The 16,482-nt window shown below is 54.5% G+C and overlaps 4 protein-coding genes across 4 annotated transcripts; 2 read left to right on the top strand and 2 right to left on the bottom strand.

Annotated features, from left to right (window-relative positions):
- Positions 1-447: 447 nt before the first annotated feature.
- Positions 448-1,904, top strand: M406DRAFT_264582 (Creatinase/aminopeptidase; the record flags this gene model as incomplete). Its single annotated transcript, XM_040917671.1, has 2 exons — positions 448-1,692; positions 1,761-1,904. 2 exons carry the CDS (start codon positions 448-450, stop codon positions 1,902-1,904), a joined length of 1,389 nt encoding a protein of 462 aa, XP_040773488.1.
- Positions 1,905-4,473: 2,569 nt separating this feature from the next.
- On the bottom strand, positions 4,474-7,566 carry M406DRAFT_347545 (DUF1750-domain-containing protein; the record flags this gene model as incomplete). Its single annotated transcript, XM_040922308.1, has 5 exons — positions 7,393-7,566; positions 7,013-7,297; positions 5,597-6,953; positions 5,159-5,548; positions 4,474-4,523 (listed from the first exon to the last, which is right to left on the bottom strand). The coding sequence occupies exons 1-5, from the start codon at positions 7,426-7,428 to the stop codon at positions 4,474-4,476; spliced, it is 2,118 nt and encodes a 705-aa protein (XP_040773487.1). The 5' UTR covers positions 7,429-7,566.
- A 309-nt stretch (positions 7,567-7,875) lies between these two features.
- On the bottom strand, positions 7,876-10,219 carry M406DRAFT_323583 (decarboxylating 6-phosphogluconate dehydrogenase). Its single transcript, XM_040919786.1, has 5 exons — positions 10,079-10,219; positions 9,680-9,712; positions 9,044-9,599; positions 8,545-8,979; positions 7,876-8,476 (listed from the first exon to the last, which is right to left on the bottom strand). Exons 1-5 carry the CDS (start codon positions 10,090-10,092, stop codon positions 8,036-8,038), a joined length of 1,479 nt encoding a protein of 492 aa, XP_040773486.1. The 5' UTR covers positions 10,093-10,219; the 3' UTR covers positions 7,876-8,035.
- A 2,226-nt stretch (positions 10,220-12,445) lies between these two features.
- On the top strand, positions 12,446-12,973 carry M406DRAFT_32142 (uncharacterized protein; the record flags this gene model as incomplete). The annotated part of the gene is made up of 2 exons (XM_040919505.1): positions 12,446-12,512; positions 12,585-12,973. Coding segments are annotated over 2 exons (456 nt in total), but the record flags the coding sequence as incomplete, so codon positions are not given.
- Positions 12,974-16,482: the final 3,509 nt, after the last annotated feature.

Raw genomic sequence — 16,482 nt, 5'->3', positions numbered from 1 at the left:
GGCTAGCAGGACGGCCAAGAGAGGGAGTGACAAGATTTGTTTGATCGAGGTGAGCAGGTTGTGGATGTGCTGCAGTAAAGCAAGTTACACTTCATACTCTGACAAGGATGGGTGTTGCTCAAAGCAGAAGGGATGACGGATAGTAGTGCCTGGCTGTGGCAGGGGCCACGGTGCCTACCCTGCCACGCCTGCCCACCTGCCTACTACGTCTCCATCGCCCTATGAGACCCCGTTATCAGTTACAATACAGTAGATAGTAGATAACGACCTGCATGTGGGCGACAAGCTCGCAAAACGTCACCTACTTACTTAGCATCCAACTCGTTCTTTAATTTATTCCCATCATAGAAGCTTTTTGTGATATTAAGAGATTTCACATTCTATCTGTGCATTGGCAATAATAATAACAACTGCAACATGATGGAGATTTCTACTCTCGAAAAATCCATGGGCGAGAAGCTTCCTCCATTGCCCCGATCGCGACTCGAGACCACAAAACAATTAATCAAGGTCATACTGCACCACCTGCTCTTTGCTGCACTATTCTTCTGGGGCTTGAATCGTTTCATCCTCAATCCAGTCCGTGAGGCTCAGCTCGGATTGCCAAACTCTGCGCCATCCCACTTGTCTGCGTCCCACCTGGAGACATGCGCTTGGGAGCACCTCGAGCCGCACGTTGGCTTTCTTAACGTGCCTCCTATCGGACGTGATGAGTTTCTAGGGCGGCAAAAGGTCCTAGCCTCGGCGCTGGACGATGCTGGCGTTGACGCCTTCATCGCAGAGCCATCTGCGTCATCGGCCTACTATGCCAATATCTCGTACAATTTCCATCTGTCCGAGAGGCCCTTTCTCATGATCCTGGACAGAGAAGGCCAGTTTTCTTATCTTGTGCCCAAGTTTGAGGCCGGCCGCATTGCAGGCCTGAATATGGTCTACAGGGACAAGAAGGTCATCGAGTGGCCCGAGGAGGAATCGCCCTACCAGGTCCTGGCCAACGCGACCGGCTTCTCCAGGGTCATGCTCGACGAGCACGCGCGGTTCATGATCGCTGCGGGACTCCAGGATGCTGGCGTGCAGGTCGTGCCCATGACCGAGTCCGTCCAGTCCTTGCGGGCAGTCAAGACAGACGCCGAAGTCGCTATCCTCAGGGGCATTAACAGCTTCACCCTCGAGCTGGTTGCGTCCATGCAGAAATGTATCAGTGTCGGCATGACGCAGGAAACAGTCTTGACCGCGGGAGAAGCCCTCTTCTCCCGCGCCGGGGTCGGCGAGGGTTACTGGGCCATCATCTTGTTCGGTGACCAGGCGGCGTATCCCCACGGCGGAAAACAAGGCAAGACGCTTGGGGACGGTGAGTTTGTCCTGATCGACATCGGCTCCCTGCTTCATGGCTATAACAGCGATGTGACGCGGACGATCCTGCCGCCGGGCGGCAAGGTGAGCAGCGAGCTCATGGGAATCTGGAAGACCGTACAGGCGGCACAGTCTGCAGGCTTTAACCTGATGCATCCTGATACAGTATGCTCTGCGGTAGACTCTGCTTCTCGCAAACCCGTGTCCGAGGCTGGATACGCCGAGTTCTATACTCACAGGCTAGGGCATGGCCTGGGGCTGGAGATGCATGAGCATCCATACTTGAACGGTGCCAACCATGAGAAGTTGAAAGTGGGTGAGATCTGTAGCAACGAGCCGGTGAGCATCCTCTCCCATTTCTCTTGTCCATATCTTGCTTGCAACAACAGTCAGTTAACCGTCATTAGGGCATATATGTGACCAGCGAGCAGGCTTACGAGATCGGCAAACAGGTCGGATTTGGTGTAAGGCTAGAGGATCCTGTGTTGGTCACCGAGAAAGGCGGCGTTGCGTTGACAGGACGGAGGGCACAGTCTCCTTATGAGCCCTGAGGTGGTGCTGGGGTCCTAGAGTAGGGAGGTGCACAGCGGAGATCCGTGTGGGATGTCTGGATCTGAGGCTGTCTTCCTTGGCCCACTGCTGACTTCATTTAGTGGCGCAATGAGAGATCTCTCAGGCATAATACTCCCTTCATGGACTTCCTTCCCGTCATCCCAACTTTCATCGCCTTATGGTCTTTGACGGGCGTCATGGAGCAGTCTGCATAACAGTCGAGTTCATGGAGCACAAAATGACAGCGTCTCATTCCAGATGAGTATGTCTACAACTTCGAGCCTAAGGCGAACATTATGGAGTCGACAATGAAATTGAGAAATCAGCGACGTGATACCGCTGTGGCTGGTATGGTCTCAAAATTCATCAGCCACCCAGCTCTGTCCGTAACTTGTTCGGTTCCATTAATGAGCTACATAGAACATAATCTGCTCTCTCAAATTCCACACCTTTGCACCAAATAAAGTTCCCTCAATCTCATGCCATCAACGACCCGACCACACACAAGACTGCTCCTAAGGCAACACCCATACCCACGCCGATAATCCCCCTCGACGACGCCGCCCCAGCTGTCTGCACCACAGCTGCCCCCGCCGCGGCCACGCTCGTCCCCGACCCTGCAGCCGCAGTAATCGTCCCATTCACCATCTGCGCAACAGGCGCCGTCATCGTGACCATGAGCGTCGTGTCCCCCGTCGCGATCATCTGCGTCATGGTCGTGAGCGCCTGCGTCGGCAACGGGCTGAGGCTTGCCGGGTCCACCGACGACGCCACCGTGCCCGGCAGCGGTTGAAGTGACGCAAGGGCGGCCGGCGCGCCGGGGGTCGTCACGACACCCTGCGGCGGTGGGGAGGCGACTGTGAGTGCTGCGGCGGCCGCGGCCGAGGTGAGCGCGGGCACGGAGAGGCGGGCGGTGCTGTTTGCCCCCGCCACGATGCTCTGTGTGATGCCAGCGGCGCCGCCGAGAGGCTGGAGGCTCTGCAGGGCGCTGGTTGCGCTGGTTGCAGCGCCCGGGAGGGGCTGCAGGGCACCATGTGCGCTCTCGAACTGGCCCGGCAGAGGCTGAAGATTAGGATTGTTGCTCGTTATGGTGGCATTACCATTATTGTTGTTGCTGTTATTATTGTCCGCGGTGTTCTTCCCGCCATCGTTATTGTTGCCACCCTTGTTTCCCTTCCCATTATTGTTGCCTTGCTTGGACCCATTTCCAGAGTCGGCATTATCCTGGGCCCCCTTGTTCTGACTCTGCTGCTGCTGCTGTGACTGATGCTGAGACTGGTTTTGATCCTGCTGGCCCACACTCTTCGAGTTCGAGGTGTCATCGTTATTATTGTTCGCGGCCTCCACCATCGCCACTCCCAGGAAAATCGCAGCGAAAGCCTTCGAGACACGCATATTGACGGATGGCTATCAACAGATGCAGAAAAGAAGGACAGAAATAAGAAAGAAAAAGAGTGTATACTGAAGGAACAGAACACTTGCGTGGCTACCAGAGCAGGTTCTGAAAGTAAATAATACAAAGAGGAGGTGAAAAGAACGTAGATGAAGAGCAAAATAACCGCTGCCCTGCAGACTGGTGAAGTGGTTGACGAAAGGAACGGACAGAGAGAGAGAAAAAGAGAGACTACCGATAATTGGCACAAGAAGTCCTCACGACAGGGTAGCCATTTTCTCTCCAATGCCTTGGTGATATATCACGAGTAAGTAACTAGATCCCCAGCGTGAGCTGGTCGGTTGGGGTTGGTCCTGTGCTGCGACGGGATCCGCGTGTGATCCTCGCGACGTGATCACCGTTGCTACCAGAGTAGCACAATAATGCTGGCAGCAGCTGCAACTGCCTTATGAGCATTGCCGAACTCCCTATACTGAAGAGCACTACTACATGAGCTCTTGGCATCTCTTGACCACATGGGATGGCATGCCCAATGTTTGAAACGTCGACGCATGGAGCTTTTCGGACTGCGGTTCATCCGAGGGCGCCGCAAAGGCCGGGCAAGACCTGAGACGTTGGCGATCTGCCATGGGAAACCCGACCCGTGTAACCCGACGACAATGCAATCGCGCCGCCTCTTGCAAAGAAAAAACAGATACTTTCGGATTGAGCGACAGAGAACCCAATTTCCATCTACCGTGTAGCATCGCGGCTCTCCAATTTCTTCTCCATAATTACATGATCACAGCAAAGCCACTGCAAAAGGGTGATCGGAGAATCCTTTTCGAGGTCTTTCTTCTCACACTTGCGTCTTAGTAGCGACGCCGAGTCCTGCAACAAACACAACGGAGAGAAAACCTGCCGGAAGGGGGGAAATGGACAAAAAGGAAGGATAAGCATAAAGTTAAAGCTCGAGAAAATGTGGTTCGCCTCGTGGCTTGTTCATCTTCAAGCCCCCTTCCTCCCCTTAGAAAGGCACTACTATCCTCGAACCAATGAGGTAGTGCGTGTGAGGGTTCTGACACGGCTTGGGGTGGGAGATCAAACGAACCCCCTCTTCATGAAGCCTTGCGCACCAGGCTGAATGATTACATAGTGGCGCCATTCTCAAGATTTACCATCGTCTGGAGCTCCTTTCACTGTGCTGGTTGCTGGCCTGGGACAGCTTGCTTGATTCTTCCTTTTCCTGTATCTTACAAGTACGTAACTGTGGTGCTTTACAAGTTCTCAAATGTGACCGCCTCTTGCCTTTCCCGCCCTCTTCGCGTGCAACACATATGCACAAATTATTGTTCCCAATGCTGCGTCCACTGCACTCGAACCTAGGCCGAGTACTTTACTAGCTATCGATCATTCGTGTGAAGAAAATCAGACAATGTTATGGTAGCGACTATGCTACGCGAACCTTTGCAGGTGACAATCCCTCTAGTAGCCCTGCGCATCATAGACGCACATGTCTCTCGTTGAGCTACCCATTGTGATAGCCTTCGTTTCCGGTTCTTCATATGCACGTTCATCCGTGTTGGAACCCACATCTATGTGAACATTCCTCTGAACGCGTCAGATTTCGTAAAGTGGGCACAAGCCCTCAGTATCCAATTTGCAATGAAGTCAGCCATACTCGAAAAGGTCATCCAGACCCGCGAGTGAGAAGCAGAGTTGTGGACTTCCGAGTGCCGTTCAGCACCAGGAGAGGAAGCTTCCGATGCAGAGGCTGCTTGAGCGCTACTACGATGGAGGCGTGTCATTGAATCCGCCTCAGAATCTAACACCAAGGCTGGGCCTTCTAAATGCCCTCCGCCGGAGTGTCAGCTGTCGAACCTCGTGACTCTTCGACGCCAAAGACAGCATCCCCAAAGGCCGAGTCTTCGACACCGAGATCCATACCATCTCCGAGGTCTCCGTCATTTCGGTCGTAGCTGCTCAGAGCTTCACCGGCCGTATTCATGTCTCCATAGTCACTGTCGCCGGTCCTGGTGGCATCTCCAGGCTGTGGAGATTCCGCAGGCACAGCAGCAGTAGGTGCAGGAGCGGCAACAGGCACGGGATCAGGAGCAGGAGCAGCAGGCGGTGCCGTGGGTTGTCCACTGGCCGATGCCCCTGGCGAGACACCACCTTTAGGCACGACGACCCAGTCACCACTTCCTGTACCTTGGTCTGGGGCCGTGTTGGGGTCCTTGTCATGACCTGAGTCGTGCATAGCAACATCTTCTGGCGCCCTGGTGGGTACATGAACTTGGTCGGCTGGTGCTGAAGGGCCGCCAGCATTGTCTGTCGTCGCACCAACAGGTGGCGGTGGAGGCTGCTGCTGAGTCTGAGGCGACGGATTGTTTCCTATCTGTACTGGGCCAGCCGTGGTGCCGCCCATGTCCACGTCTGTGTCACCAACCATGACGCCGCTGTTCTGGGAGCCTGCATGTGATGGCGGCCTGGAGAACTGGTTTGGACCAGCACTGCTATCATCGCCTGTGGCGGCAACGGCTGGAGGCATTGGTACGACGACGGGCTCGGGGGGTGGTTCTTGGTATCCACCATCTTGGATGCGCTTGACATCACTGACCACCTCGATGTGGCGTCCAAGTGCTGATTCGATATCTGCAACGATCTCGTCGACTTTCCTGTGGTGCTTGGTCTTGGGGTGTTCGTTGCTCTCCTCTTCCTCTTCCTCCTTTCCTTCCATCCGCCAGAATTCGGGGCCCGTCTCCTCGATAGCGGCTCGCAGTTCCTTCTCAGACCGCGAGAGAATCGAGTTGGCCTTGAACTTTGCCATCTGCTTCTCGTGTCGAGCCTTTGTCTTCGCCATTTCGGTTTGTTCTGCTCGGATTTTGTCCGCAACTCTCGTCTTGAAATCGTCAGCTAGCTTGGGATCCAGGTGGCCAACTACGGGGTTGTTTGGCGGTTGCTTGTGGGCATTCACGCCAGGAGCTTCAAATATGCCCTGCGTGACAGACGACAGCTCTCCTTGCAGGCCCAACCCGAGATCAGCCGGTTCAATCTGTGCAATTCGATAGGCAGAACCCAGCACCTCCTCCATCCACTCGTGGTTGCGTGTGTAGCGTGCCATGCTGATGTCGCGAGGCGTCATGTGATCAAACATGTCACCCGTGGATGTGTCCTCTTCATCATCGAAAGGTATGAAAGGAGGTGGCATAAAAGGAGGGGGTTGAAAGCCGGCAGGTCCTGCGGCGACGTGCTGTTGGGCATGAGCTGCGGTCCTGCTGCGCTTGGCCGGTGGAGGATAGGCCATCTGCTGAGGCACGTTGCGAGCGTTTCCAGGGTGAGCCATCATGGGATGTCCCCTACCCTCCCGCGGCGGGTTGATCGCAGGCCAATTGAGGCGATCGGCCAGCATGAACTCCTTCCGCGCAATCTGGCCTCCTCTCTGCAGCGTCATCCGGTTCGACATGATCTGCTGCATGGCGGGCGGAACCGGCAGCACTTCGGCGGGAATGGGCTGCTGGGATGGTCCATAGTGAACGAGCCAGAGGCCAGGATCGACCTGAGGCGCGCCGGCCGGAACGTTTTGGGTTGGAACCAAGCGGAAGCGGGTGCGCGCGTGTGCCGCGACCGATTCTCCTGGTCGAAAGCCCACTCTCTGCGAGAAGACTTCCAGAATCTAGAGGGATTAAGCTTGGTCAGAGAAGCTTAGGATCACGGACAGGGTGGAAGACAAACCAAGCCGTTCTTCAGGTCCCGCGCAGAGAACTCATCCGGACCAGGCCAGACGTATCCATCAGAGGAGAATGTAGTACCCATCCGCTGCAAAGGCTGCCAAGTGAGCATGATCTGTCCATCCCGAGGAGCGTCAAGATAGGTCCAGAAAAAGGGCGCCGAGTCTCGCGCGATCTTAGGGGCCGTTAACAACATGTTGAGCAGCCAGTTGGTAGTTGCATGATCGTGCAGTGCTATCGTTGTTCTCTCCGGGTAGCGGTAGGTGCTGACAAGATGCAGATGCGGTAGCTGGTAGTGAAAGGCTTCAAATTAGCATCAAGACTGCGCGGGATGGGCTGTGCAGCAGGATGGGGGAGAGAAGGGTCGCGACGGTTTGGACTGACCATCCTGTCGTGGATGCTGGAGCTTGGGTCTGCCATCGTGGACGGTGCTTCCGGCTGGAAGCTATGGTCCTGTATTGCTGCAGCAGTTGCAATTGATATGGAACGAAAAGTAGGAACCAACGAATATGGGCTTGTCGATGTTGTTGGAAGGCGATTGCAGATGGCGCATTTGATGGATTATTCGCGACGGGGCTGCAAGCTCGCTGAAAGTGAAAGTCGCGACTGCATCTGTCCGAAGAGCGCGCCAGCCTAAGAAAACCAAATCACAGGTGATTACATAAGCACTGCGCACCAGCCACAACCAGCCTCACTCCCCCGAAAGCAGACGGCTTACAGTTCCTATAGCAATGAATACCTGGTTTTTTATTTATTTAAAAAACATACAAATGGATACTGAACGGGACGCTGGTTTGATGTCTGATTCTTTGGCACTCCCTGCATAACATCACTTCAGAGATCAAGTCCTGCGAATTGCGTTTGGTTGGTTGTTGTTGTTCATAACATAGCAAATCTTTATTTTTGTATTAGTACCTGTACCCGATTACGAAGTGCTGTGTACCACCTTTTGATGTGGCCGTCCTTGGGGGAAAGGCGAATCGATCTACAGGTTCAAACTTCTATCTAGCAGATTGACATTTCCGACTTATGCTTGGTATGTAGAGGCAGAAACGTTTCCGCCACGGCCAGTCCAGTTGACGTGGATGTCCTGGCCGACAGGGTACTTCTCGGTGGCAGCCTCTGGCTTGATCTTGAAAGTGTGGGCACCGAAGTAGTCACGCTGGGCCTGCAGCAGGTTGGCAGGCAGGTCCTTGGTGCGGTAACCATCGAACCATGACAGTGCAGTGGAGAAAGCCGGGGTTGGGATACCGAGCTGGGCCGACTTGGCGACAACGTCTCTCCAGCCGGGCTGGGCCTTGTGAATGGCCTTGTTGAAGAAGTCATCGAAGAGCAGGTTCTTGAGGTCGGGGTTGTTGCGGTACGCGCTGGTGATGTCCTTGAGGAAGACGGACCGGATGATGCAACCACCACGCCACATCAGGGCGATAGAGGGCTTGTTCAGCTTCCAGCCGTACTCCTTGGCGGCCTGTGAGAATTCACCAGTTAGTATCAACATTTCAATCCACACCGGCGCCAGGCTAGAGTAGTACATACCTCCTGCATCAGCATGAAGCCCTGGGCGTAGGAGATGATCTTGGAAGCGTAGAGAGCCTGCTCAAGGTCGTCGAGGAACTGCTCCTTGCTGCCGTCGAACTCCTTGACGCGGCCGACAAACTCGAGCCTGGTCGAGGCCTCGGTACGCTCCTCCTTGATAGCAGACAGGCAGCGAGCCAGCACAGCCTCGGCAATCAGGGTGACGGGCATGCCCAGGTCGAGAGCGTTGATGGCAGTCCACTTTCCGGTTCCCTTCTGACCAGCCTGGTCCAGAATCTTCTCGACAAGGGCCTTGCCATCCTCATCATTGTAGTACATGATGTCCCGAGTGATCTCGACCAGGAAGGAGTCCAGGACGCCGTTGTTCCACTTGGCAAAGGTGTCGCCAATCTCCTTGTTGGACATGCCGAGACCGCGCTTCATGATGTCGTACGCCTGTAACGTGTGGAGTCAGCTTCAGAGGCGCGCCTTGAAGGCAATATCTGTAAGGTAAACATACCTCAGAGATGAGCTGCATGTCACCGTACTCAATACCGTTGTGGACCATCTTGACGTAGTGCCCAGCACCCTCGTCACCGACCCAGTCACAGCACGCCTCGCCATCGCTCTTGGCAGCGATGCTCTGGAAGATGTCCTTGATTGGGGCCCAGGCAGCCTCGTCACCACCGGGCATCATGGAGGGGCCGTAGCGGGCACCCTCCTCGCCACCGGAAACACCGGAGCCGACGAAGTGGAGGCCCTTGGTCTTGAGGTACTGGGTCCTCCTGTTGGAGTCGGGGAAGTGAGAGTTTCCACCGTCAATAATGATATCGCCGGCCTCGAGGAGGGGCAGGAGAGTCTCGATCCAGTCGTCGACAGCCTTGCCAGCCTGAACGAGGAGCATGACACGGCGGGGCTTCTTCAGAGTGGCGACGAACTCCTCGGTGGAGTGAGCACCAACGATGGACTTGCCCTTGGCCTCGTTGTCGAGGAAGCGGTCGACCTTGGACACGGTACGGTTGAATGCGCAGATGGTGAAACCATGGTCGGCCATGTTCAGAATCAGGTTCTGACCCCTAGGGAGAGAGACAGTGTGATCAGCTTCATGTCGACGCTTGCGCAGCGCTGAAGGGAGAGGAGTAAGGGAAGGACTTACATGACGGCCAGGCCAATAAGGCCGAGATCAGCACTTTGGTAATGATTCTTGTCAGCATTGTCACGTCCCGAGCTAATATTTCCAAGCCCGACCCCACCGGCGATATGGGCGAGGCGAGCGCTGGAAGGAGCACTCAGTCTTGGTGAAATAAAAGAGCAAAAGAGAGAGGGGAGCGGGAAATGTAGTTGGGAATAGCAAAGAGCTATAGCCCGAGCTGAAGCACCATGCAATTCGGTTATGAATCCGATGTATTGGATGGAGGGGACCGAGGGCTTGAGCCCGACGTCTTTTTCTCTAAATGGAGGGGTTCACGACGCTGGGCTTGTCGCAGTGCGGCGAAATGGCTCATATCGGATGGGGGAAGGTGGGGTTGAAAGTTGAACAGGCAGGGAAACTTACACTGGGCCAGACATTATTGCAATATCCAAGAGAGAAGAGGAGAGGGTTTATTGTTATTGGGTGACGGATGTCTAGAGTTGTTGGAGGAAAAGGATCTCGAAGCCAATCGAGAGGGTTGAGGATGCAATAGAGCTAAAGATGGGTTGAATTGGAGAGTGGGAGGAAAACAGATTTTGTTTGGACTCGGGGAAAGACATATATCATCGCGGGGGGGCAAGGCCCGAACAGCGGGCAACTTCCTCTGACGAAGCTAGAGAATAAGTGGACAACGCTTACTCAGTGAAGAGCTCTAACTGTCCCCGGTCTTCCGAGCTGCTGCTGCAGTGTGCTGCGACTGAAGGGTTTGCCGCTGTTTTACTGCGTATACTGAGTACGTAGTGACATACTAGATACCTGCTTCCAAGGCTCTCTTGAGTTTCATCCCTGCCCAAGACGTTTTCGCATTCCCCATCCGTACTACGTATTCGAGCACTTCATGTGTATCATGGCCCTGTACTAGTACGAATGCATCATCCACATGCACATATAGACACACTCTCTCTTTCTCCCTCTGTCTCTCTATATTTCTCTTTCCTCTCATCCTGTAAGAACGAACAGACAGCCTGCACATTTAGCAGGAGCATATGCCTCAAACCAGTCTCGTCACAGCCCCTTGAGTACTAGACTGTACAGAGTGCGTAGGAAGGGGGGTATCCACTCCTCGCGTTTCGAACTCGGCGCCCAGAAATCACCCCTCTTGTTACGTTCGGGCAATCAATCCTACTCCTTGACCTTTCGTGAATTGATGGGCACCTTGCACAAAGACCATGCTCTTTAGAGAGATGAGAGCTCGTTGCCGTGTGACTTGATGGGCCGTTGCTATCTAGAAAAATGTTGGGAAGATGGTGGGGAGGTACTTTATTCGGCGAATTTGGTGAGCATGAAGGACGCCCGGCTTGTTCGGGAGACAGAGGGAGATTTCACCCAATTCTTGGATACACACCATCGCAACACATGTGCCCGTGGTATGCACAGAATGCCCCATATACCAGAGTACGTACAAGGTATTACGGTACTATAAGGGTGATCTGACCGGCGAGCATCGGACGGATTTTCAGCGAGGGGCAGGTGGGTTCTACGACTTTTTGTTGCCCCGCCAAAAACGTCATCAAGGCATCGACTGCCCGACGTGCCGACAGGATTTGATACGGTACAGACCAACACAGCACAATGTGAGTCAAAGAGGCCCGACAAAAATAACTCAAAGCGCAATCCCTACCGGCTGTCTGGACCGACTTCGAGTTGACAGTGGGTCGATGATCTATGAAATGGTCCCCCAATAGCAGGACTTACATCACTGACCTTATTAAATAGTGCGAGCTTTCTGGTTCGGGTTGGATGGGCGTTTGATGGCGTTTGATTTAATCTGCTTGACAACTACACAGTGCTATACCATCATACATAGCCGTTGAAAGTGCTGGCTAGTACCATTTTTCAGCGGCTGCAGCGCGGCCCAGGTCTCCCCGCTAGAATAGAAAATACAACGTTGGGCCCCCCGATTGCGGACGGATAGGATTGGCAGGGGGCTCATATGCAATATCGAATACACAGTATTATGTAATCAGGATTGTGGCTGGGCGCTTGGGACAACGATGTCTGACCAACCTTTTCTACCGCCTGGCGAAACAGCAGTCAAATGTTCTCTGCCGTATACATCATCAACTCCACCAAACGTCGTCCTGGCTGCACAAATCCACAACCCACCACTCCATCAAGGGTCCTTGACGGGTATTGCTTTTGTCCAAGACCAACAAGAGAATTTTCCCAGGTTTACGACGATATCGGAGGACCGCGAGCAGAGTCTATTTGGTGCGGGCTTAGGTACGTGATTGGTGAATACAAAGTCGTACACATCCATCGAGAAGGCGCATCCAATTCATCATGTCATATCCGGGTCCACCAGGTCTCTCGAACTCCCTACCTCCTCGACCTCCTCCTCCGACGTCATCATCATCTTCATCAGGCGGTGGGTTCAAGTCGACCTTCTCTCCCACCCCGACCCCCTCGTCGTACCCGGCCAACGCAGCCTACAACACTATACCGACGTACAGCACACCACCCATCACAGCATCTAGCTATGGCGCGCCTCCATCTGCCTACTCCTACCCGCAGGCACCCGCCGCCGTAGGGTCCAGCTATGGCGCCAGGACGACGACTTCGTACAACTACCCGTCCAACTACGCGCAGCAAGCAAGCTATTATGGTGCTGCCCCCACGACGGGATCCTATTCTACGCCACCTCAGATCCGCAATCCGTTTCCTCAACCAGGTGCTGCCGCCGCAGCGGCCGCCCCACAGAACTCGTACGACCGTGGTGATCCCAACTACGACCCCGACATGGCAGCGCAGATTGCGCAGTGGCAGAGCGCATACCTGCCCAAGGAAGGGGCCGATGGTGCAGCCGCTCCTGGCCCCAAACCAGCCGGGGGCAAAGCTGGCGCCGCCGTGGGCCCAACCTTCAACGCAGAAGCTGCTGCCAAGGCGGCGCAGGAAGGAGCTGTGAACAGCACGAACGAGAAGAAGAAGACGGTCTACCGCGAAGGTGGTGGCAAGAAGTGGGCCGACGAGTCGCTGCTTGAGTGGGACCCGTCACACCTGCGGCTCTTTGTCGGTAACCTGGCAGGCGAGACAACGGACGACTCGCTGCTCAAGGCATTTGCGCGATGGCAGTCGGTGCAGAAGGCCAAGGTGATACGGGACAAGCGGACGAACAAGTCCAAGGGCTACGGCTTTGTCAGCTTCAGCGACCCAGACGACTTCTTCCAGGCCGCCAAGGAGATGAATGGCAAATACATCCAAAGCCACCCCGTCGTAGTGCGCAAGAGCACGACCGAGGTGAAGCCGGCCGCCCAGAAGGACGACAGGCACAAGGGCAAGAACTTTAAGAAGAAGGGAGGCAAGAACAGTGGGAGCGGATCAGGTGCCGGCAACGGCGATGGCAGGTTCTCGCCGCACCTGGGAGCTAGTGGAGGCGGTATTGTCAAGCCCGGACAGAAGACGAAGAGCGGCTTGAAACTGCTCGGTTGAGATCGTCAAGCAACCAAACTCGTCTGCTTGTGGTCTTGTTGGTAAACCATCTCTGAACAACGTTACCACGATGCTGGAATTCACATAGCAGGTGACTCTCGGAAGGTGGATCTATAATGGGTATGGGACAAGGCCGAGGTCGAGCCCCAGAGTCGGAGACAGTAATCTAGGGCCTCATCAAGAGGCGTGGATGAGGCAGCCCCAGACTTCATGGGGCGGGAGACGTTGCCTGGCACGTGCCTTTGCCATGAGACACCCTGATAAATTTTGTACATAGTATGGTGCTCGAGGACGCTAAGAGCTAGAACCGCAAGCCATAGAATCTGAGCCAGCAAATGAACACAACATACCATCAAATAATATTGATTCACAACCCCATCCATCCTCACTACGGGTAGTCGGAAGGTGCTCTCATTTATCTGGCGCGACTGGGTCCGTGACGGATCTTGAATGCAACCTGGTCAGTGCGACATGTGGTGGAAAGGTCCAATCTGCTGCAGGACCAAGTTCAGGACCCTCTTGCGCAGGGTTTTTGACAGCGGGAGAGTCTGAGCGGCCTCTGGGCTCGGATATGAGGCCTCTTCTTCCTCTTCTTCTTCTTCTTATCCAAATGGCACTGGCATACTGACCATGCACTACTAATTACGCATGTTAATAAGATTGCAAGTATGCATTAGCAAAGTTACAGGGCTGGGCTGCTTTCACAGTGGCGCCCCTCTTCTCTCCCGCAGGACCTTGTTCTGCTAAATGTCGATGCTTATTTCCCGCAGAATTCAGCACAGGCAAGAGGTACCCATGCATGTGCCATGTTCCATAGCATGTCCCCAGTGGGCCGGGGGACGGGCTGGTTTAGTGGGGTTCCATGGTTCTGGGGAGCAACTCCCCCATCGCAATTTACTCAACAGGGAGGGGGTCGAGCCTGTCTTTCTCTCTCCTATAGCAGGCGAGGCTAAGTTTTCGAAAAGGGCCGCTGCTAATAGCAATATCGGCTCCTGAAATCAGGTCCCCTGCAATCTGCTGCACTGCTACTGCGTGCCGCCTCCTTCTTGGGGTCATGTGTACTCCCCCCTCCCCGCCGTCTGAATTGCCGTCTGCTCTTGTGTTGCACGACGACGACGACGACGACGACGACGACGACGCGAAAAAGTTGCTGATTCCTCACATTGCTGGTCCAACTTACAAAATAAAGAACCTGGATGTTCTAGGTGGGAGTATCGCTCACGTACTCGTATTCATTCGTTGGAGATCTTTGCGTCTTGCTGCTGTTGGGGGCCGGTGATCCTCATCCTCCAGCCTTGCTCATCTTTATCTCCCAACTCGTGCTTTTTGCGCTTATTATTCCGAGTTCTGCAGGCTGCATCCTCTTGGCCCTTCCAATTTTTTTTTTATTTTTTATTTTTTTTATACTTCTCTTTCATTCGCCTCCCCTTCTTCTTGCTCCACGTTTGAAGAGACTTGGAATCTTCATCGAACAGCATACGGAACAGTCAGCTCGGGACTTCTCGTTTCTTCCCCCACCCCCTCAGCAATACAATAAAGATCTATTCTTGTTGGGACGACACAAAGATTGTCATAGTATGAAGAGGGCCAAGGACTCTATTTCTGGGAACTGCGACACGCATTGATTGCACGACACAAGATATAAGCATTTCGGCTCACTCTGCGGCGTGGCTGAGCAGCATCCTCATCCATTGTTTGGGGGGCTTGACTGGCTTGGTTCATCCGAGACAAAACAACTTGAAAACGCTGGGCTCACGAGTGGTTCACAACGACCCTTCGTGCCTTCCCGTCTTCTCTGGGGCTTGCGACCTTGCCCAATCCAATCCAATCCAATCCATTCGACATTCATTAGCGCAACGGGAGAAGCCACAACTAAGTGAGACAAGACACTAGCACGTGGGAAGGAACCCCCCCCCCCCCAACTCTGCATTCCCCGAGTCTAAACATTGCGTCGCCGGCGCTTAATTTCACGAATCCAGAGCAGCAGCGAACCAGCACTTTGCCCAAACTCTCGAAACGAGGAAACACTGTCTTTTACGCCCGTCACCCATTCTTCGCTTTCACTTCTTGTCCTGGAGAGAGATAGTTGCCGACCAGTCTGTTGTCGCTGCAGCCCCCGGTTTTTTTTTTCTTTTACGTTCTTACTAGTCGCAAGGCTTTGCTTGACGGCCGCCCGGAAACTGAGCCTCGTCTGCCTGGACCACAACAAGATCCTTTTACTACACCAACAGCCACCAAACGGGTCATCTTCTCCGGATTTTTACCTTCTTTCTTTAAGCAACCTCTACAAACGGACGACATCGAATTGAACCATGGCCTTGTGACAACAGCGCGAGTGTCAACCTTACCAACGAACCACCCGAAGATCGAGGGAATACTACTTCCCGCGCGGTATCGAGTCGAGACACACACTTCCTAAATCCAATTACCCGGGCCTGTGCGCCCTTCGAAGTGTGCCAAGATGCCATCCATTGATGTGGCGATGACGAGGAGCCTGAGGGGAGGAGTGAGCGAAATAATAGCGAGGAGTCTGAAGCACGCATTCGTCGAGAGGGATATTGTGAGCGACGCCGAGGGAAACATCTCCGATGTCAAGACGGCCTTCTCAAGTTGGAGCAACTGCATGGCTGCCGTCTATTGCAAGTATGGCACAGCTCTCCTCTCCCAGATTACTGCGGTGGTGAAAACCCCCAGGGTGTACACACAAATATGCTGACACGGTTCTCGGATAGATGGCCCGTGATCGCCATCATCGTAATAGGCTCTCTCATCCTGTTGTCGGTCGTCTGGTGTATAGCAAGATGTCTCTGCTGCGGACTCTCCTGCTGTTGCGAGTGCTGTTACTGCCTGAAGTGCTGCGGCAACTGCTGCGGCTGCTGTGACCCACCCAAGGGTGGCAGGCACAAACACCTCGACGAGCCCTACAGGAACCTTCCAGACGACAAGGGCTACCAGCCCCACGATCCTATGTCGACAGGCGCCTTGCCGTGGACCCGCCCGACGCCGACAGCCAAGGAGACCCCGCAGTACGCCAGCTTCGACGTTTCCAAGGACCCCGAGAGCGAGGACTCCTTGCCTGCTATGCCCACGTGGGGAGATTCCGAGAGCAAGAAGGTGCAGTTGAAAGAGGAGGCCGTCGAGTTGCAGCAGCTCAAGAAACCCGAGGCCAATAACGAACTGAACGCATCGCTCATGAACAGCATGTCGCCGGCAGGAACACCCGGAAACAGGACGCCTGTACAGGGCGGCGGCGTCAGCCCATATGGACAGCCGGGCAACATGGCTGCTGTCTCGAGCGGGTACATTGGTGGTGCGGGTGGTGCGGGTGGTGCCCATGG

The sequence above is a fragment of the Cryphonectria parasitica genome (genome assembly GCF_011745365.1).
Source record: "Cryphonectria parasitica EP155 unplaced genomic scaffold M406scaffold_7, whole genome shotgun sequence".
NCBI classification, from domain to species: Eukaryota; Fungi; Ascomycota; class Sordariomycetes; order Diaporthales; family Cryphonectriaceae; genus Cryphonectria; species Cryphonectria parasitica.
The sequence above is the reverse complement of the archived record's forward strand: the minus strand, read 5'-3'. Positions and strand labels throughout refer to the sequence as shown.

Coding starts and splice junctions, on each gene's coding strand:
- M406DRAFT_323583 (XM_040919786.1), bottom strand. Junction 9,600..9,679: donor CTTATTGGCCTGGCCGTCAT/GTAAGTCCTTCC, acceptor CTCTCTCCCTAG/GGGTCAGAACCTGATTCTGA. Junction 8,980..9,043: donor ACATGCAGCTCATCTCTGAG/GTATGTTTACCT, acceptor CACACGTTACAG/GCGTACGACATCATGAAGCG.